A 19,787-nucleotide genomic window follows, 5' to 3' on the forward strand; every position below is an offset into this window, starting at 1 on the left:
TTTATAAAAATCATATTCAATTTTTTAAAAAGACAGAGAAAGACAGGCAATTACTCCAGAATCAATCTCACCTTGACTGAATAAATTACTTAACCTCACAATCCAACCTCCACAGCTTTCACAATTGAAAAATAACTAACAGCACTAAACATTTCAGCACATACATTTCAGTCTTACCAGCTGTTGAAAGGTTTATGTCATCTGCCGCATCACTTTATGAAAATATAAATGGTTGCACAACTGGTACACTTCAACAGTAGGAGAAAATCAATGAAAATGCACTTATTTTTTTGTAATTTATTGCAGCTAATGCAGGAAAATGGATATTTTAGACCACTTGGAGGTGTTTTCAAAATTAAATCTTGAGTAACTGTGGTTACGGAGTGAATGTCACTGATATCTAAACTTAATCCTCTAATTTTATAGGTAGATCGTTTGAAGTGAATGGACACACTGGTATTTCTTGATGTTATAAAAGCTGTTGCGGCATCTTTTTTAACATTGCAATAACCCCAAAACGACCTCTATCTTTGAGATGTAGGACTTCTGGCAAGTTGTCAGATTGCTACTCAGAGTTCTTTACACTCTTGAAGTGAGCAGGTGGAAACGAAAATTAGCTCAGGGCAACAAAAGCGTCAAGGCCCCTAGCAATGCCAGAAAAGAAACTATACAGTACAGGTGTAGAAAATGATGTTTATCCCTGAGATTCCAAGCTTGCAGTCTGTCCCCTGTTAGAAAAGCTTTTGATTTTTGTGTAAAAATAAAACACAACCATTGTTATAAAGCAGAGATCTTAGCTCCTCACAGGGCAGTGGTGGAAAACTGTGTAGGTTTTGTTGTTGTTTTCTTAAAACTAATTGTCTGGAGATTTTTTGACTTGGTTTTAAATAACAATATCCTTAAAAAATGGACAGTGATTATATACTTTGCTAATGGACATTATTAATTTTCATGAACATTATTAGCACTTTCAACTGTCTTTAGCATCATATGTTTGTGATTAGTAAGGACCACCATCAAACTGCTCTTCCACAAAATGGTTTTACTGGCAGGGAAGATTGGGCAACATTTTTTATGAGCACAACATAGACACTGAACTCTGCTGCTCTACCAACCAGTGAATTTTTCTTCTTGATATTTTAAATCGAAATGTCAGTTTTTTTTTTAAAATAAGCTAACGTTCAGACATTACCCACATTTGGTTTTGTCCTCCTTTTGCATCAGTTACTGCATCTGTATCGAACGGACGTGATCTGCCTGTGGTTCTGCTGAGGGGTAATAGAAGCCCAGGTTGCTTCATTAGCAGACATATTGTTGAAAAATAACTGGGTTAGTGTCTCTCAATCTTGACAATACCCATAGATACTTTGCGAGGTTCAGGCAAGGGTGACTTTGCAGGCAAGTAAAGCACAGCAGCAGTATTGTCACTGAACCAAACATATTCCTGCTGGAAAATGAAATCAGTGTCTCCATGAAACATTTCCATAAAGCAAGCATGCAGTGCTCTAAAATTTTCTGAGAGATGGCTGTGTTTGCTGCGGACTTCAAAAATGTTGGTGACATGGCACCTCAAATCATCACTGACTGGAAACCTCACTGGACTTCAAACAACATGGATTCTGATTAATTAAGTACTTTTTAATGATAAATAATATTGAACATCTCCTCACATTGATGTAATTTTTTTTGCAGTATCCAGATAAAAACTGTTTTGATTTGAGTGCTAAAACAACATTTAAGCATACAACTGTTATCTTGCAAGTTATACATATATATTTCCCACTAGAGTTTAGTGGGCCAAAAGTCATGGTGGGCCATGCCTTGCGTTTGACATGTTATTTAGAGACTCAACCTTTGCTTTTTGAGTTAATTATGTGATTAGGGTATGACACTATAAATTCCCAATACTTAAATTTTCACAATATTTTAATTTTGGCATATTTCATTGCCTGTAAGCCATTATCATCCAAATACATGGTATAAATGCTTGAAATGTTTTAGTCCCTGTGTAATAAATGTATGTAATATATATGCTTAACTTTCTAAAATGAGTGACCAAAACAAATTACTTTATCTTATTGAATATTAAAACTTTTTTTGATGTACCTGAAAAAGTGACGTTAGGATTGGACCAAGGAGTGCTTTAATCAAAATCTTTTTATTTTTTTTTATTTCTGACTGGTCTATTACTGGTTAGAGGTGACTGAGCTAAAAATCACCGGACTTCAGTTACCGGTGCATCACTGTGTAGAGTTATATTTATTTAAGGGTTGCTGAAAAGTGTGACGAGGAATCATACTTTACGTTCACATTCATCTGACGCAATGTCACAAAGTCCCTCAGTGTTTGCAGTATGTGTGTATTTGCTCTAGATAGAAAATGAAGAATATAGTACGAATTACCCAGACTGTCCTCCAAGGTCACAAGAGTTGGAGGACATGCAATTAATTTCAGTCTGGTCAGACACAAAGCATCCTAAATGATTTAGCAAAAAGAAACATTCAGAGACTTGCTTTCTTGAGAAAGAAAGATGGTTTTAGCCCGATCCTAATTCAACAGCAATAACAGATGGGATCTGCTCCAAAGCTGATTGCTCCAATAATTACAAGTGTGTGAGATTTATTCACATTGTAAAAAAAGAGGCACAAGCGAATGGGAAGGGGGAGCAAGCCGAAAGAGTTAGCCAAGTAGTGACCCAGAGCGAGAGTGAGTTCACGTCTGCTCAACTGTACATCATCCCTGACCATCAATTCCCAACTCACCTACCCCTGGGTTAGTGCCATCAATTCCTAGGACAGGCCCTTCATCATCCATCACGGGCAGGTTGAGGAGAATGAGGGTGTGTGTGTTTATGCGTGTGTGAAAGCACATGGGAGTGTACACATCAGTAAATCACGTGTGATAACTACGCTTCCATAAATTACGGCAACAGTGCAGCCCAGAGCAATGGCTGACGGCTCATCAGTTCCAGTCATTTAGCAGAGAGCGAGTGTACTGTACACATGTGTATTGGTGTGTGTGAAGGTGTAAACAGATTCCTGAAGCTTGCGTTTGTGCATGAAAAATGACTTTCAATGACAACAAAAATTTGAGATCATTGTATGAGTGTAGGGACCATTAGAACGACAATAGATCTACTGTACTTCATATCAATACAGAAAGACAAAAACATTCAGGTACACTGACAAATGGCATCATGACCATGGGATGGTGAATGATCACCTGCTCTGACATCGTATTCCACAAGAAAGAAACACATCATAGTAATGTACACCAATATACACACAATATCAACCTGTACTCCACTTACACAGTTGTAAGCAACACAAATTTACAGACACACAACGAGGGACGAGAATAAAAACGGAGTCAACACTGATTGGCGGAGAAAATGAGACTGGAAATGAAAAGAGGCAGAAAGAGAAAGAGCAACAGACAACCTGCTGGAGGATAGCTTGAGCTTGGTACAGGTGTGGGGGAAAAATGTACAAAATTAAGCTTAATTTTTTTTAAGAAAATAGCCACACAGAGGGGAAAATGAAGAAAAAGAAGAAGATAAAGAAGGCGGAAATCAGCGAGGGAGTGGGTCGTCGGCTGTCAGACAGGTGTTGAGGCCCCCAGCCCTTCCATTCCCCATTTGTTTCCTCTCACAAACACCCAAACCCTAACCACCCACCACCCCTCCCTGGCCGAGGAGGTTGTCGACATGGGCGCGAGATGGAGTGGAGACGAGGAAAACACAGCAAACACGGATGGAGGCTGAGCTACTGACCTAGCCTGCAGCCCTTATGGGACACCTGTGGAGGTTTCAAGGGTGCATCTTACGAAGGGGGGAGGGGGAATAAGAGGAAAAACAACAGTCTTTTAAACAGGCAGAATTCATCAGTTCTCCAGTGTATCTGCTATTTATGGCAATGCATCAGTGCAAATGTAAGGATAATCAAACATAAGACACACAGCATCTTTGCCTTTCCTGCCTCCCTAATCAGATCTGAGGAATTACCTACCAACCAAATGATACTGAGAAGCTTGACTAATTTACTCTCTATGAAGTTACTAAGATTTAGGAAATTTGTGGCTCTAAAGGCACAGATATTGTTTTTCTGAGGCTCCCCGGACGACATCGTATTAGTCTGTCTGGCTTTAAGTTGAGGAAGACGGGCATCTGTTGTCCTCTCGTTCTGCCTTAAAAATTTATGTCTGTCCACTTCATCCCTCATCAGTCTGTCTGTGGGATTCTGAGTGGACCGGGCTGTCGTTCATCACACAACAGAACTATCTGGATGAAAGGGGAGGTGCGGGGGACTAGGGAGCAGGAGGGAATGGGAAGAGGAGGTGGCGGTGACTTGCAAGACTAGGCTGTTATTCGTGCACCATGCAGGGTAGAACCAGAGGAATCAGACAGGGAGAAGGCTGGACCTCGAAGTTTGGTAGGGGAACAGAGGCGACGAGTACGTCGATACGGCTCTCGGAGGCAGAGGGCTATTCCTCCCTTCGCTGCAGTAAAGCTCCCTGTCTGCAATAAACATTTACCATTAAAAACATTTAATCTCAAAAGAGCCTTGGTGCACTGCGGTGCGGCTTATCTCCCCTCTGTTCCCCCAATCTGCATTAATATTGAATTAGGTCATTTAAAGCAGCTTCATCCCCCCCTGTATATTCAATTTGCCATTGTATTTGGGTTTGGAATGGGGGGGTGAGGGTGGGGTACAAGAGAGTGGGTGGGAGCCTATTAGTCTACATGTGTGAGAGAACAAAACCTCAGTTTTTATTTGAAATCTATTGTGTTTGAAAGCAATTTTATTTCAACGTAACTAATTATTCTTAATGGAGTACAGTGAATAACTAGAGGAATAACGTCACGGGAGGCAGTGGTTGCTTTACATTCAGACAGCTCCTGTGCTTCATGTACAGGACCGACAGATAACAAGAGGACCTGCAGTAAAGAAACAGGTGGATTTTTCTAACGAAAAATCAACCGTCTCAGATTAAAGCCCCTGACTGCAGTATAATGTTTCTGCTACTCAAAGAGGGGCGGGTTGCGCAGGGGGTCTGGATGGGTAGGAGGGTGGGGGGTGTTTCCCTACACACACACACACACACAACACACATCTGTAATAAAAAGAATTTTAAAAATAAATAAATAAATAAATTGTCCCCACTGACCTGGTCGCCGCCGAACGGGTCTTTTCTTGCCGCTACAGAAACGGACTTTGCTGAAGACCCCCAAGAAATGCCTCTCGCAGAGAGAGCGGGGGTCTTTGCTGGGGCTGGGGCGACGTTTCGAAGTGGAGACGCGGTCGCTGTTGGATTCCCTCGCCTGGCGTTTCTGCCGGATCAGGGAGCTGGCGATAGCAGCCATCTGCCCGAACCCGATCAGCAAAGAAAGAGTCTATAGTCGCCGCCGGCAGAGGTCGGGTCTGAATGCGCTCCCCTTTGCGTGGTACACGAGCACACGGGACAGAATATAGAACGTCGCTTCTGGGTCTCGGTCCGCCGTGAGTTTTTAACTAAATGTCATCCTGATCAGAAAATCCTGTGAGTCCCGCGCATCGTTTGCTTGCATGCCATGCACCGTCTTTGAGGAGACAGTTGCATGTAACTGTTCTGAGTTTCGGTCGCACCCGGGGGGTGGGGGGAAGCGTGAAATCAGCACTTACCGATCCAGGGACATAAACCATAAACCTACGGGCAGGGCCGCTGGGGGCCGGAATATGAGGCGTGAAAACATGCAACAGTGTTCGGAGGTCGGTGCAGCTGCGTTGTCATTGGAGAGCCTCAGGTATTCCAGGTGAACGGCGCCGCGTCAAACGAGCGCAAATCCTCCTCTGCACAGCAGGTCCGTCCCTGACGCCTCTTTAATTATGGGTGTCCACCTAAAGCCAAGTAATGCGCGCCTCTGCGTGCGAAAAGAAGAAACAAGGTTGTCCTAACTTCCTTTGGTTGTTGTTTCACATCGTCACCTCCGCGCACATTGAACAATGAGACCGTCCGCCGCCGGTTCAGACAGGAGCCCATTTGAGCCCAGTTCTCTGTTCCGTCGATGGTACCTCTAAACGCAGTCTGGGAAAAAAAAAAAAAAAAAAGGAATCGGCAGCAGAGGCTTTACTCTGCAAGGATGCTGCAGCGCTGGAAATGAAGCCAGCGGGGAGCGATTTGTGTCTGAGGAGCAACAATTAGTTGAAACAAAAGTGATTTTTGTTGTAGCACACAAATAATAAAGGAGGGTTTTTTTTCTCTTCCAAACGCAGTCGGTGAGTTACATCGCCGACGAGGGCTGAATGGTCCACAGTCTCCCCCTTTTCTGCCTCCCTTTCTCTCTCTCTCCCCTTTCTCTCTCTCTCTCCCTCGCTAACTCTTTTAACGCAATCATACGTGATTGAGGTTCGTATTAGGAATGCACAGGGATTGTTCAGGGATGGATTGATTATTTCTCGATGGAAATATAGAACTAAAAAGCAGATCAAGTAGAACAAAAAGAGAAGGGTTAAATGCTGTGTGCCTTTTGCGTTAGACAAAAATGGGTTCCTCATGGAGAACATTTTTTATCTTTTATTTACAGTCTGTTAGTATAGAATTTCTGATGATGCCAGCTGCAAATCAGTTAACTAAGAGTGACAGAATTACATCTAACTGTTAGGAAAGCTATTTTTGGGCTTTCACCCACATCTTCACCCCAGATCTTTTTTTATATATATAAGAGAAAACATACATAACATACTAGTTTGGTTAAAAACTCCATGCAACAGCTTTGGGCAAACAAAAGGCATTAATGGCTAACAATGCAAAGACAAAACACATGAATGGACATGATTAAATAATAAATGACATGTATAAATGAAATGTATAAATCCAACGTACTGACATATTTAAAGATCAAAACGTTACAAACTTTGACATTTAAACACCTCTTGGTTCAAGACCACACCACTCCTCATTTTTTCATATATATAACAGGGTTCCTTTCAAAAGTATTCATAGCCCATATTTTCAAGTTTAGATTTACAAACATCAATATATTTTATTTGGATCTGATATGATTGATCAGAACACATTAGTGCAAAGTTGTGATATGAAAAGGAAAGGCTACATGGTTTTAATTTGTCTTTTTAAATTAAAAAGATGTTTTAATTCGCGTGTTGCATAGGTACATATATCCCTATAAGAAATCCAAATGTCTACAGCAGCAGCTAAGTATTAATCTGAGTCAACTTGTGTGTGCATTCAGCTCTGTTCTCCTGTGGTTACACCTGCAGCTTCTTTCTCTTGTTATTTGCCCAGTTTGTGAGTACACTCACCCTGAAGGAGACCGGCCACAATAAATCACGGTCATAATTTTACTGTTGTAAAAACGTAGCAAGGCATCATTTTACATGCAGTTATTAATTGCAACAACAGCATACAGCTTTAAACAAATGAAAACCATCCAAAAATGAATACAAAAGCAACAAAGACTTGCTAAATGATGCCTATTTCAAGAGTGATTTACTCTAACAGTTTGTCTGCTAATCTAAAATAACTATTTGATGAGGAAAAACTTCTGCAGACTTTGAGGATTGTCTGTTTTTTAGTCATCTCCTCCTCGTTAATCTTCTCAATAAAACAAAACCTGTCGTGATTATAAGGTTCAGTTTCCTTTGAAAAGTCAGACCTTTGTTTTTAGGTGTCTTCATCAAGCACGTAAAAGCAGCATGTCTTATGCTGACAACAGTTTATGTGATGACACTAGCTCTCTATTAGACTCCCCATTGTCACATTTAATTCATTGCACTTGAATTGTGTCCTTGTGTCAATCCCACTTGAAATCTGCTCTTTAGCCTTAACCGTCCTCCACCAAATACAGAGAAATACAATGAAAGTTAGAGAATTGATCATTCCCATTTGGGGACGCCACAAATAATTGTGTTCATGGCACCAAAATGGTCCTGGACCCACAAAACACCTGGACTGGGCTGCTCTCATCATCTGGGACGTTGAAATGCCCACCAGATATTCCACTATGTCCTCTGAAGGGAAAACTCTTGCAAAAATACAAAAGTGAGTGGGAAGACACACATTCCCTGAACAGCTTCTGAGAGGATTAATAGTATGCACGTTTTTCAAATTGTGTCAGTGAGTGAATTTAGTGGCGCATGGTGGGCTGCCTGATATCAGACAGAATGGATCAGGAGAGCATCACAGAAGACAAGAAAGAATGCAGAAAACTCATATTTCAGTGTTACAGTCCTTCATTCCTCAATCAACTACTGAGACAGATATGGTGGAACATTATGTTATGATTGATTCAGTTTAATATTGTAATTTTAGAAGAATACTGTGGATCAAATCAGCCAAGAAAGCAATAAAGGTGAGGTGTAGGGGTGGGTTGTAAAACTATATTCTAATCTACAAACATCTTAAAGAGCACTTCTTCAATCCAAGATCCAAACATGAAAAAAAGGTATGGCACAATTGCAAACCTAACCAGATATGGCAGTCCATTTAAACTAGCAGGCTGGGCAAGTAGAGCTTTAATCAGGAAAACAGCCAATAGACTCAAAGTGACTCATGAGGAGTTGCAGAGGTCTAAAGCTCAGGTGCTGCGCTACGAAAAAATGCCATGTATGGAATAGTGAAAAAAACAAAACAATAAGAAGTCCTGCTCTAGTTGGAAATTTTTTTCTCTATAACAGAATTGAAATATTTGTGTTCAAAATGCTTTGTGTTATAGAAAAGAAACATTGAAAGTTATCCTTTGCAAGACATGGTGGTGGTGGTGGTATGATGCAGTGAGGATTATTTATCAAGGCCTTGGAAGTTAGATGAAGCTAAATGTAGGCTGATTCTGAGTGAAAATCTTCTATGGACTACATAGACATGAGACAGAGGTGAACTTTCCACTTCCAGCAGGACTACCATCTGACCAACACAGCTACAAAGGAAAAGTTTATAGCAAAGCAAATTTTCATCAGAGTGTTCAGGTTAAAGTATGGAATGAAATCCAATTCAGAATTTTTGGTAAGTCTTCCAAAGTAACCTTAGGGAATAATGCATGATTTCCTGCCTGCAAACATTGTTAAGAAGCCTGCAAACATGTGCTTGAAAATAGGCTTGTATTCAAGATAGATTAAAAGCTAAACTGTCAGAGGCCATTGTTTGTTTATGAACAGATGCAAAAATTGCAGGACAAAAACACAAGAGGTCATCAAACTTCCTGTATTCCTATGATGAAACAGCATAAAACATTTTCTCTGTGACTTTGCTTGACATTCTCTACCTAAACCAAATCTGTTCCGACAGCAAGATCAGGGAAAAAATATTTTAGATTGCTCTACATAATATTTAAAAGCCATGGGATAAGAATATGGCATTGGTTAGTCTTTTGGCTGATGTTTAGTGTGAGTGACAGGAAGGCAGTCAGATATAGACAAAGACAGACAAAGACAATGGAAAGATAAGCTCTTTCCATTCCATGACCAAAATAAATGGTCAAAATGTTTAATTAGAAATGAGCAATTGACTCAATAAGATTCAGAACAAATACTCATCATTAGGCATTGTATTACGCCTAATGATGAGAGGTAGAAATCATTATGCCACTGCGGTATTCAGAAATATATCAACAACATTAATTGTTGTATATCGTGCTGTTGTGTGCAACAGCATGATATTCAGTATACAGACAGGCTGTGGTGTGACACACAAAGGGAACATCTCAGAAATGAGCGGGATCTTGTAGAACCTGAGCACTACAGAAGTGGACATATATCTTTGTCAGAAAAAGATAAAGTATACCCTTTCAAGAATCTGCTTAGCTTCCTCATTCCACTGCCAACAACTAGTGTTCACTTCCTGGAGAGATTTACACAACAGCAGTGAAACAGATCTGCACACGGTTAATACATAAGGAGACTTTTTTTTTTAATTGGTACACTGTTTGTTTGTTTTTTACATTTAAGCTTCTGTTTCATAAGTGTGACATATAAAATTAAGGTTTTGTTATTAACTAATAATTTAATCACTCCAAATCTTCTCTGTGAACATATAGATGCTACACTGCAGCACATGACTGATTGAAGTAAAACAAAGCTAAGCCTCAGCATACCTGTCATTTAGAACCCAAATCGCTTGTTTCTGTCTGCTGCCATCTTGTGGTTAAAAAAACGAACCACAGCGTGATAAGAGGAGAGAAAAAAAGTCTACGTCCAACTTTCAAGTTTCTCACTTCTGAGTGTCCTTGAAATACCTCGCAGATTTGTTGACTCACAACAGCCGGAGCAAAATTTCATAGCGTAATGTCTACTCAACTTTCTCGCTGAGTCTGTAGGAGGCTGAAGAGCCGAAATGTGAGAGAATGAAAGCAATCCCACTGCTCAGACTGCTTGTTCAACACACTTCTAGTATCGACAAAAATCATCACATAAATGTGAGAAGCTTGTGCTATTAAAGCGTTACCCCACTGTAAAGGTGAATCAAACATTTAAACTACTGACTGTGCAATAAACAATGAGGCAAATCATCAAAATCAGCATTTGTCCTGTGTTTAAGTCTCTGAGGTTAAGCATAGTTACCCAATTTAAAACCACATTAGGAGTCACTAAAGCCTGGAAACTAACCATGTAGCTACCAATCAATTCAGTCAGAAACCACTCACGAACATTCCTATTTATTTTTCTATTGTGGTGTCCACCAGAAAACCTTCTCTTTCAGCTGGGACCTTCTTCATTTTAATTTTTGAGATGTTACCACCACAAAAGTCAATGTTTTTCATTGGGGTTTAATGTGAAAGACAGGCAAAAACCATCTTATAATTGTGCCACACATTCACCCCACTTTACTTTGACAACCCTAAATAAGACCCAGAGTAAACAACTTCCTTCCTCTAGTTGGTAAAAAGAGTCCACTTGTATGCAATTTCATCTCATAGAGGTCTTGTGAAAGAACACACCAGCCATATCAGGGATAAAGCTGGTCAGAAGTTTAGAGCAGGGTCAGGTTATAAAACTATATCTAAAGCTTTGAGCATCTAACAGAGCGCTGTTCCATCTGGCATCTAAAAATGAAAAGAGCATGAGGAAACTAAAAGCCTACCAAGACACAGTTGTCTACATAAACTCAAGCAAAGAGGCCAATGATAAGCTAAGAGGAGCTGCAAAGATTCACAGCCCAGTTGGGAGAATATTTTTATTGAGGAAAATATTAGTTATGCACATCCTAAATATTCCTTTTGTGAAAGGCTGGTAAGAAAAAGGCAAGAAAAGAAAGCTTTAAAAAAAAAAGAAGTCCAATTAGCAGGTCGGATTAGCTGCGGTCTTGTTTGATGAGACCGCAATTGAACATTCTTTGGCCTGCACACAAAATTAATACTGCATATCATTGTAAACTCATCATCAACATGGTAAACATGGTGGCAACTGTATCATGCAGTGGGGATGATTTACTTCAGCAGGAACAGAGTTGATAGGAAGATAAAAAAAACTGTGCCAACTTGAGAAGAAAACATGCTAAGTGCTACAAAAGGCTGGACCAAAGGCAGAATGACAGCAATCCTAATCATACAGCCAGAGCTTGAATGAAGTGGTCTAAAAATCAAAGCATATTCATGTGCATGACACAATGGTGGAGTACAGACCTGAGACCAATAAAGAATAAATGGCAAAACTTGAAGGTTAAGGTTTGTAGACAGCCTACATCCAATCTAAATGAGTTTTAGTCATTGTTACATTTATTTTTTGTTGATCTATCACATAAAACCCCAATCAAATACATTAGCATTTGTGTTTGTAACATGACAAAACATGAACAAGTCTTATGTTGATCAGCTAATAAGACAAACAGAAAAATAAATACATATCTGAATAGTAACTACTGCATTTAAATTCTTCTAAATACGCTACAGTCAGCAAAGTGAGATCCTCAGGTTAATGTTTGCAGAAAACAACCCAGGTGCTTGACTCACACAATAAGGGAAAGCAGGTGCAAACATTTATGCCAACTCCAAAAGCTCATTCACAAAACCATCTTGATGTCAGTTTTTTTTATCCTGACTGAACACATTGATGAAAAAAAGTTTTCTCTCTTCCTTCTGCTTATTATCTACTGAAAAGGTATGCAGGGAAAGTAAATAAAGCATTGCAGAGAACAATGTATGTTAAGAGATCTTCTTCCAAACAAGCACAGCCCAACTTTACTGTTCCAATTATTTACTCAGCAGTTTCAAAATTGCTTAATAATCAAACATTTCCCAAATTATCATGATACACAGTTGGGTCAGCGGTTGAAATAGTACCAGAACAACTCCCAAGTTCAACTTCAAAAAAGAAAAGAAAAATATTTTGCTACAGTTTGCTATATCTTACTCCTTTGTGGCTAAACTGGTACATCCCTCTACAAGTTATCAAAATTAAGAAATTCAGCAATATTTTAACTTCAACTTGAGACAGCTGCTTTAGGAAAGCTCGTGGATTTAAGTATTGCATCCATTTCTGTCAACACCTTTGAGCTGACTACTGAAGTTTTGATTGAGGTCACCCGGTTCAGGTAACAGTGAGCTGAGATGCAGGAGAAGGACTGCCAGGGCTTTCAGTTGGAGCCCTGCAGATCCCAGTGTGCGCGCTGCTTTTGGTCCAAACTACCTCGAAGGAATCAGCTGTGCTTAATGGAGTTTCTAATTGTCTGCCCTGAATTTCACGAATTGAGAGGTGACAAAAGGAGGCACCAGGCGAAACAATGCAGAGTTTTCCTTGTGTAAACACTGGGCCATTTTTTTAATGCCTTTGAAAACAGGAACAGTTATGTCACAAGTGAACAACTGTAGCAATGCAGTCAGCTGCCTCTGAGATGACTAAAGGACATAAGAGTGATCTCAGGCTTTTTGCCAAACAGGTAAGCGGTGGTTGTGTACAGATATGTGTGTGTGTGCGTGTGCATGATTGCATGGATGACAGTTAGTGTTGATATTACTTGATGCAGTATAGCATATTGTGAACATTTGAAAAGTAAGTCTGGTTCAATAAGAATGTGTCATATCCAAGTTATACCTATTATGACATGCACTGAACGACTTAAGACAAAGTGAAGTCCATGGGTTGTTTTTGTTGTTTTAAGAGTCTGAATAGTAGTTACACAAAACAGATTTTCAAAGATTTTCTTTCAACTAAATGACCGATTTTTAAGTTTGGTTGATCAGTTGATCCGTTGTGACTTGAGCTCTTTAAAACCAATTCTGACGTGAAAAGTTTGAATCACTGCCCTGGAGTGCGTCTGCTATGGCGCTATCCACGGTGCTGAACCAGGCTGCTCGTTTTGGGGCCCTCTAAGGAGCGCTTTCTGGGCCCCTGAAGTTTAATAACTTGATCCCTGCATTGCCTCTTTTTTATTGGCTCGCTTCAGACGGAGCACTGTAAATGTACAGCCCGGCTGGGACGAAGTATCTGGAGCTCTCTGTGTCCTCTTGGTGCCGACTGGCAGAAGCCGTCTGCGGCGGGCTGCAGACTGCACACAAAACTCGGGACAAACGCGAGGAGCGCAAGGAGAAGAAACGGCTCTCTCTGCTGCAGACTCGGAGGATGTTAAACACTCGAGTGTTTAATGAAATCTATCCACCCCCCTCCTTCTTTCCTCATTCGCATCCTCTTTCCTTTTTTTATATCATTCTTTCTTTCTTTTTTCTTCTGCCCCCCTCTCTCCCTTCTGCCACTCAAGAGAGAAAGCATGCAAAGCAAAGGCAGCTGTTGAAGCTATATGTTTGTCTCTCACCGTCGGTGATAGTGGTCGACTTCGATCGTTGTCCACAGAAACACTGCAGCATATGCGCTCCTTTCTGAAGGAATGGCCTCAGAATCCTCATTGATTTGGGTTGGTGGGAGCCTTTCCTCAATCCAAACAATCGGACAGCGCTATCACAACACAGAAGGGTCAGGCAGCATAGCGTTGCCAGCCAGCCAGCCTCTCTCTGTAGGCTTCGCGGCAGCCCCTCAAAACGCCAGAAGGGCACAGTCTGCGGGACAAATTACGCTAAAACGAGGCATCTTGAGTGATCCCCCCCCCCTCAACCACCACCACCCGTCTCTCTCTCTCTCTCTCTTCCCTTTCTAGTGCTAGCTCACTCTCCCACAAGTCTATCCACGGTCATTCGCGTCCTCAAACTCCTCTTCCGCCACGGCAAGGCAACGCAAGGACGTTACAATGTGCTCTTTTTTAATTGCAGCTACATCCTCTGCCTCCGCGTCTTTCCCAGCAGCGGACGTAAAAAGCAGGAACGCGAGAGGAGAAGGGAGAGACTGCGTGGAGGAGGGAGGGACGGAGGGAGGAGAGGGAGGAGAGGGAGGAAAGGGAGCACACACGCCAAAGTTAAACTGCAGGGGTAAAGTGGCAGGCCGGACACCAGTGAGGTAATGCGGAGCTAAGAGTTTAGAAGAGCCGCACAGATGTTGGAACCAGTGATCCAATAGGGTTTTTTCTCTCTCTCTCTCTGTCTTTTTTTTTTTTTTTCACAAATCCACTGGGAGCAAAACGCAGAGGCTACGTCAGCCGCAGTCAGATACCTTAAAGTCATCCTCATTGTTTGATAGTAGCAGAAAGTTTCTGGCTCTGTCGCTGCGTTATGAAAGCGCTACCTTCATTACTGCCCTTCGGATTCAGTTCATCTTCACACATCACTGAATAAGTTGTGGGCCACAAAACAATAAAATCCAATCATGTATTTTGTATTAACTTTTCCCCCATCTACAAATATGATTAATAACTAACCACTTATTCAAACTATTTTTTTCCCTTCCTTCCATCAAAACAGTGTTCCCAATACTCAACCTGAGCTTTAGGATTTTGGTCACTCAGCTCGATATGATGCAGTCCATCCAATATATAATTAGCAAACAAAGCCCGGAAAATATTACACCCAATTACTAATTTGGTGTTGCAGTTCTGCACATATTAATTCTGTGATTATGTTTGTTGTGCATAAATACCTAAACAATTCATACTATCCAGGTATTTTAGAAAAGGCTTAATTGTTTATTAAAAAAAGAGAGTGCCGAGGTCAAGGGGAAGTTGGGACAAAACAAGAGTTTAACAGAAACATAAATTTTCTCTTTACATGTCAGAAGGCAGATTTATCCAGTATTATCACTCTTAACAAAAAGTAATAATAATGGCAATGATTATGAATGGCCTCCCATTGTGTGTTCTGCAAAATCTATTAGAAAGTGCTAAAAGTAATTAAGAGTAATGACCTAAGGCTAAAAGCTCAAGCTCTAGGATCTAGATGTGCATTTTGACCCATGATGACAAGCACTATCCTGGGTTGCATTGGTAAAATGAAGTCAATAAGCGAATTTTACCACTAGAGGGAGATGCAACATAAAATTGTTGCTGCTCAGAGGCAAACGAAAGGTCTAAAATTAGACGCCAACATAAGAAATGGACACCAAAAGCAAACCCAAAACAAAACGCTGTTTCTGGACACGGGTAAGTGTCAGAGCTCAATTTCCACAGTGTTTGTTCTGAAACTGCTGCAAATTATAGAAGTTTTCTACACTGCCTTCCTCTTGGTGGTTGTCGGGCAACACTGCACCAGGCACAAGGACAAGAAATTGCTACACAAAATACCTTTGGAAAATGCTGTAGTTGTTCATAATAAATAATGTACACTAAAGAATACGTCAGGTCTGCAGTAAGCTTTAACAACAGCAGCCATGCAAATAAGAGGTCAGAGAGGAATAACGAGAAGCTGGGTGCAGAAGGGGAGGGAGGGGGACTGGTCTGACACCCTTTGTTCAGATCCCAAACCTGTCCCACTGCAAAGCCACCACTTGCAGGCTTTAGCAGAGAGCACCTCACATAGTCCAGATGCACTAAAATACAGAATCAGTTCTAAATTAGGGATCAAATATGTATTTAACTTAAGACTTTAGAGTAATCTAAACCTTTAAAGTTGTTTGAAAAATATAAAAATTTGATCTGTGGAATATTTGAAGAAACGTTGCCATATCAGGGTTGTCTTTCTTTTTACATCCCAAATACCTAATCAGTAATGCCTAAAGTCAAGCAATGTAAGCCTAAACCTACATATAAGAGAATGATAAGAGAAAAAGATATGTTGTACAAAGACCAGTTCTTCTTCTTAAGGAGCAACCTCAAATTAAGTGAACAGTGGTCAGAAAATGAGCATTACCTTTCTCAGTATGCATTGTCATAGTTTATCTTTTCTTTGTGTAAACAGTGATGTCTTAACTGTACCTCTGCCATAAATTCCAATATATCCAATTAAAATCATATAACTGCATACAGGACAATGCATAAAAAGGCACACGACTCATTTGTCTGACCACATTTATTTCTATTTCCTAAGTGTTTTACTATTGTCTAAGTGCTAGAAAATGAGGAAGATTTTATGTTTTTTTTTTCTTTCTTGGGTCAGTTAGTTGTGGCCACCTTGCTAAAACAGTTTTTTAGCATTGCCCTTTGTTTGTCTAGGGAATCGGCTCAGGGTTTTATGAAGGTTTGTCCAAAATATTGACTTTTTTGCTCTTAAACCCCTTTGTAATTAATCTGGTGGTTTGTTTAGGGTCAATGTCCGTTTGGAAGACCCATTTGTGGAAGTTGTTTGATGTCTTGAGATTTTGCCTTAATATTTCCATATATTGTTTTTCTTCATGATGTTATTTTGTAAAGTACACCAGTGTCTACTGCAATCAAACGACCAAACACCATGACGCTGCCAACTTCTGTACTTCACAGTTGGGAAGTACACTGCAATTTTTCTCATAATGGAAAAACAGTCAAGCTTAGTCATATCAGACTATAAGACAAGTCTCTGATAATGAAAGTCTCTCCACTTACAAACTGTAATCTGACACCGAATGATTTTTCAACCTATGTTAGTACCAAGTTTGTTTCAGAGTAAATAATGACAAACTTTTCTCAGTTTCAGCAAGAATCTTCACAAGTTATTTTGCTTTGGTTCGAGGGTCGATCCACCCATTTCACATGAAAACACATTGATTTTTGGGAACTGAAATCATACATTGCATCAATATTTAACCTTTAACATATTCATCTGGGCTTTCCCAAATAGTAAAAAGGCATAATAACCTTACTGTACATAAACGTCGTCACTGTCGTTATTCTGACGTTTAGCAAACACAAACAATATTAGTCATCGTAAATGGCTTACAACACAAAAACCTGCTTTAATGTCAGGCAGTGAGAAAAAAATTATTTGACTTACTATCCAGCATATGTATAAAACATCTGGTTTCAGCAATATATAACCTGTCTGCATTTGAGCAAACTCAGGTCTGTGTTAAATGACACTATGGAAAGATGCTAAACAAGCCATTAGTCATTTCACCTTCCTAAATATGTCAGCAACAAGGAGGTTAAAATGTTCACCTTGAAAGGCGACACTACCTTTGTTTGAAGCGTAATCAAAATGAATTTTGTATTGTACTGTAAAAAAAAAAGTAAACACCAATATAAAAGATTTATTCTAGAGCTCCAGTCCCAAGTGGTATCTATTTAGGAATGATCTTTTTTAATGATAAAATAGATGTAGTTTTCCATTGGTATGTTTGGATGCATATATAGGGACAAGCTTGTAAGCTCTTCATTTTTACTTATAGATTCCAAGCTGCTAGCTCTATCATGGACTGTGCAGCAATTTTTTTCATCTTCTGATGTCATTCATTGAAATCAAAAGAAAATATGCACAAGTGAGTTCATAAATGAGATGTCATAGTCCAAGTAATAAATCTAATAAAGTCAATAAAACAACACAGCTTACACATCTGAAGATAAACCCCCCCTCACAATTATGGACCACAATCAAAACTGTTCACAATCCAGAGAAGTTGAGGTTTTTCGCTTAAAACTAAAACGACAATAAATAAGATCAAACAATTTATGAGGCATTCCAAAACCAAAATGTATGCATTTGAAACAATTTAAAAGCAAATTAAGTATTTTTCTCACAGAGTTATAGTCCTAAATTAAAATGACAGCATATGATGCTACCTGTAAAAAGTAATAATAATAATAATTACAAGTGTATGGATGACTCAGTTATTTGTAAGTGTTAAGAGCAAAGCTGCCCACAGTGGGGCATGCAGGATGAGAAAAACAAATCAACAGTTTCACCTAATATCTAGTGCATAAGAGTACTAGAGAACACAGGCTGGCTGTGCAAGCATGATTACAATGCATCCATTCAGACCACTGCACTGCAAAACAGAGACAGATGTATTCAACGCTTATTTTTTTTAATTTAAGGATAAGCATATCTAACAACAATATCTTTCCCAGTATGCTGAAACATTTCACAATATCTTGCAAATGTATTCACTCCTTCATACTAGATGCAACTTTTTTTCCACATTTTGTTCTGCTCCAACCACAAACATTAATGAATGTAATCATTAATGAATTTGATCAATAAGGACAAAGCATCACATAATTGTGAAGGAAGAATTAGAAATTAAAATGATTTATGGTTTTTTACACTGATTATTACAAATAGAAATCTGAAAAGTATGGAAAGTAAATGTCTTCATCTCCCCTCTCTCCAAGTCAATGTTTTGACTTTCTCTACGATTAAACGTGAAAGCCTTTTGGGATTTGTCTCTACCAACTTTGCACATCTAAAGACAGATTTCTGTCTATTCTTCATTGCAAAAAAACTTAAGTTCAGTCAAATTGGATGGAAAGCTTCAGTGAAGACAAACTCTTACAGTAAATACTCAATTGGATTTAGGATTTTTTTCTTCTTCTGCTTTTAGAATTTCATATTTTAGAAATAAACACTCTATATTAACGTGAAAAAGACTGATTGCGTTTTGATACAAGTCATTGATAAACCAGCCTCGCTGTTTCCTTTGAAATTCCAATTAATCATGGCTGTACAAAGCTTTCAGAAAGGATAGTTCATAAATTAAGGATTTAGTTTTTTACTTTGTAATTATTCATGATTAGTGGTATGGCAGCATACTGTACAGCACTCAGGTCTGTCCCACACAGCTGTTGGTGGAGCATCACCTAAATGTGGCCTAAAAATAACGTATGGAGCGGATGCAGGTTGCCTTTCTATTTTTCCAGATCCAGCCTGGATTTTGAGAATTGCCGAACCAAACTATGTGATTGTGGATCTGATAGTCTGGCTGGAACTCTAAAGTCTTTTCAGAGCTTTTAAAAGGTTTTGGTCTTTGTTTCTACCGCTGACCAGCTTCCCTCACCCTGCTGAAGAAAAGCATCTTCAAGACATGATCCTGACACCGCATGGGGGTGGATTCTGGGTTCATGCACAGTGCTGTTTTTCTTCTACACATAATGTTTCATGTTGATCAAAATGTCTAATTTTTGTCTCATCTGACAAAAGCACTTTCTTTCCCACGTCTTCTGTGTCCTTTGCTTGTTTTGTGTGAATTTCAAACCAGACTTCTTATGGTTTTCTTTTAGCAATGGCTATCTTCTTGTCAGTTTTCCATAAAAGCCAGATTTTTGGCGTGCATGACGAAGGTTTTCCTGTCAACAGATTCTCCTGTTATTGACTGGTATTTTAAAGTCCCTCCAGTTGATTCTCTGAATAATCAGCCTTTGCACAGCTTGTCAGTTTAGGTGCAGACATGTCTTGGTAGGTCTACATCTGTAATGCACCCATTCAATTTTCAGATGATTGAATGTTTTATGACCTAACCCTGCTTTAAACTTGTCCACACTATTATACCAAATAATAGATGTGCACTATTATCCGAGCTGCTCAGTTTGTTCCTTGGTATTTCAAATGTTATTTAGATCAATAAGCTGCTTGTTCA

General features: G+C 39.6%; 1 protein-coding gene across 3 annotated transcripts in view; it reads right to left on the minus strand.

Annotated features, from left to right (window-relative positions):
* The window catches only part of fgf12a (fibroblast growth factor 12a), a 31,775-nt gene extending 17,754 nt beyond the window's left edge, over positions 1-14,021 (minus strand). The window contains exons 1-2 of one of the 3 annotated variants that reach the window (XM_032564916.1): positions 5,167-9,540; positions 3,773-3,820 (exon numbers count right to left, since the gene is read on the minus strand). In XM_032564916.1, coding sequence (XP_032420807.1) covers positions 3,773-3,820; positions 5,167-5,362 — 244 coding nt within the window. In that variant the 5' untranslated portion in view covers positions 5,363-9,540. Of the gene's footprint in view, positions 1-3,772; positions 3,821-5,166; positions 9,541-13,737 lie in introns of those variants that run through there. The other 2 variants (XM_032564918.1, XM_032564917.1) reach the window with 2 other exon arrangements.
* Positions 14,022-19,787: the final 5,766 nt, after the last annotated feature.

This window comes from Xiphophorus hellerii, chromosome 6, assembly GCF_003331165.1.
Source record: "Xiphophorus hellerii strain 12219 chromosome 6, Xiphophorus_hellerii-4.1, whole genome shotgun sequence".
Taxonomy (NCBI): domain Eukaryota; kingdom Metazoa; phylum Chordata; class Actinopteri; order Cyprinodontiformes; family Poeciliidae; genus Xiphophorus; species Xiphophorus hellerii.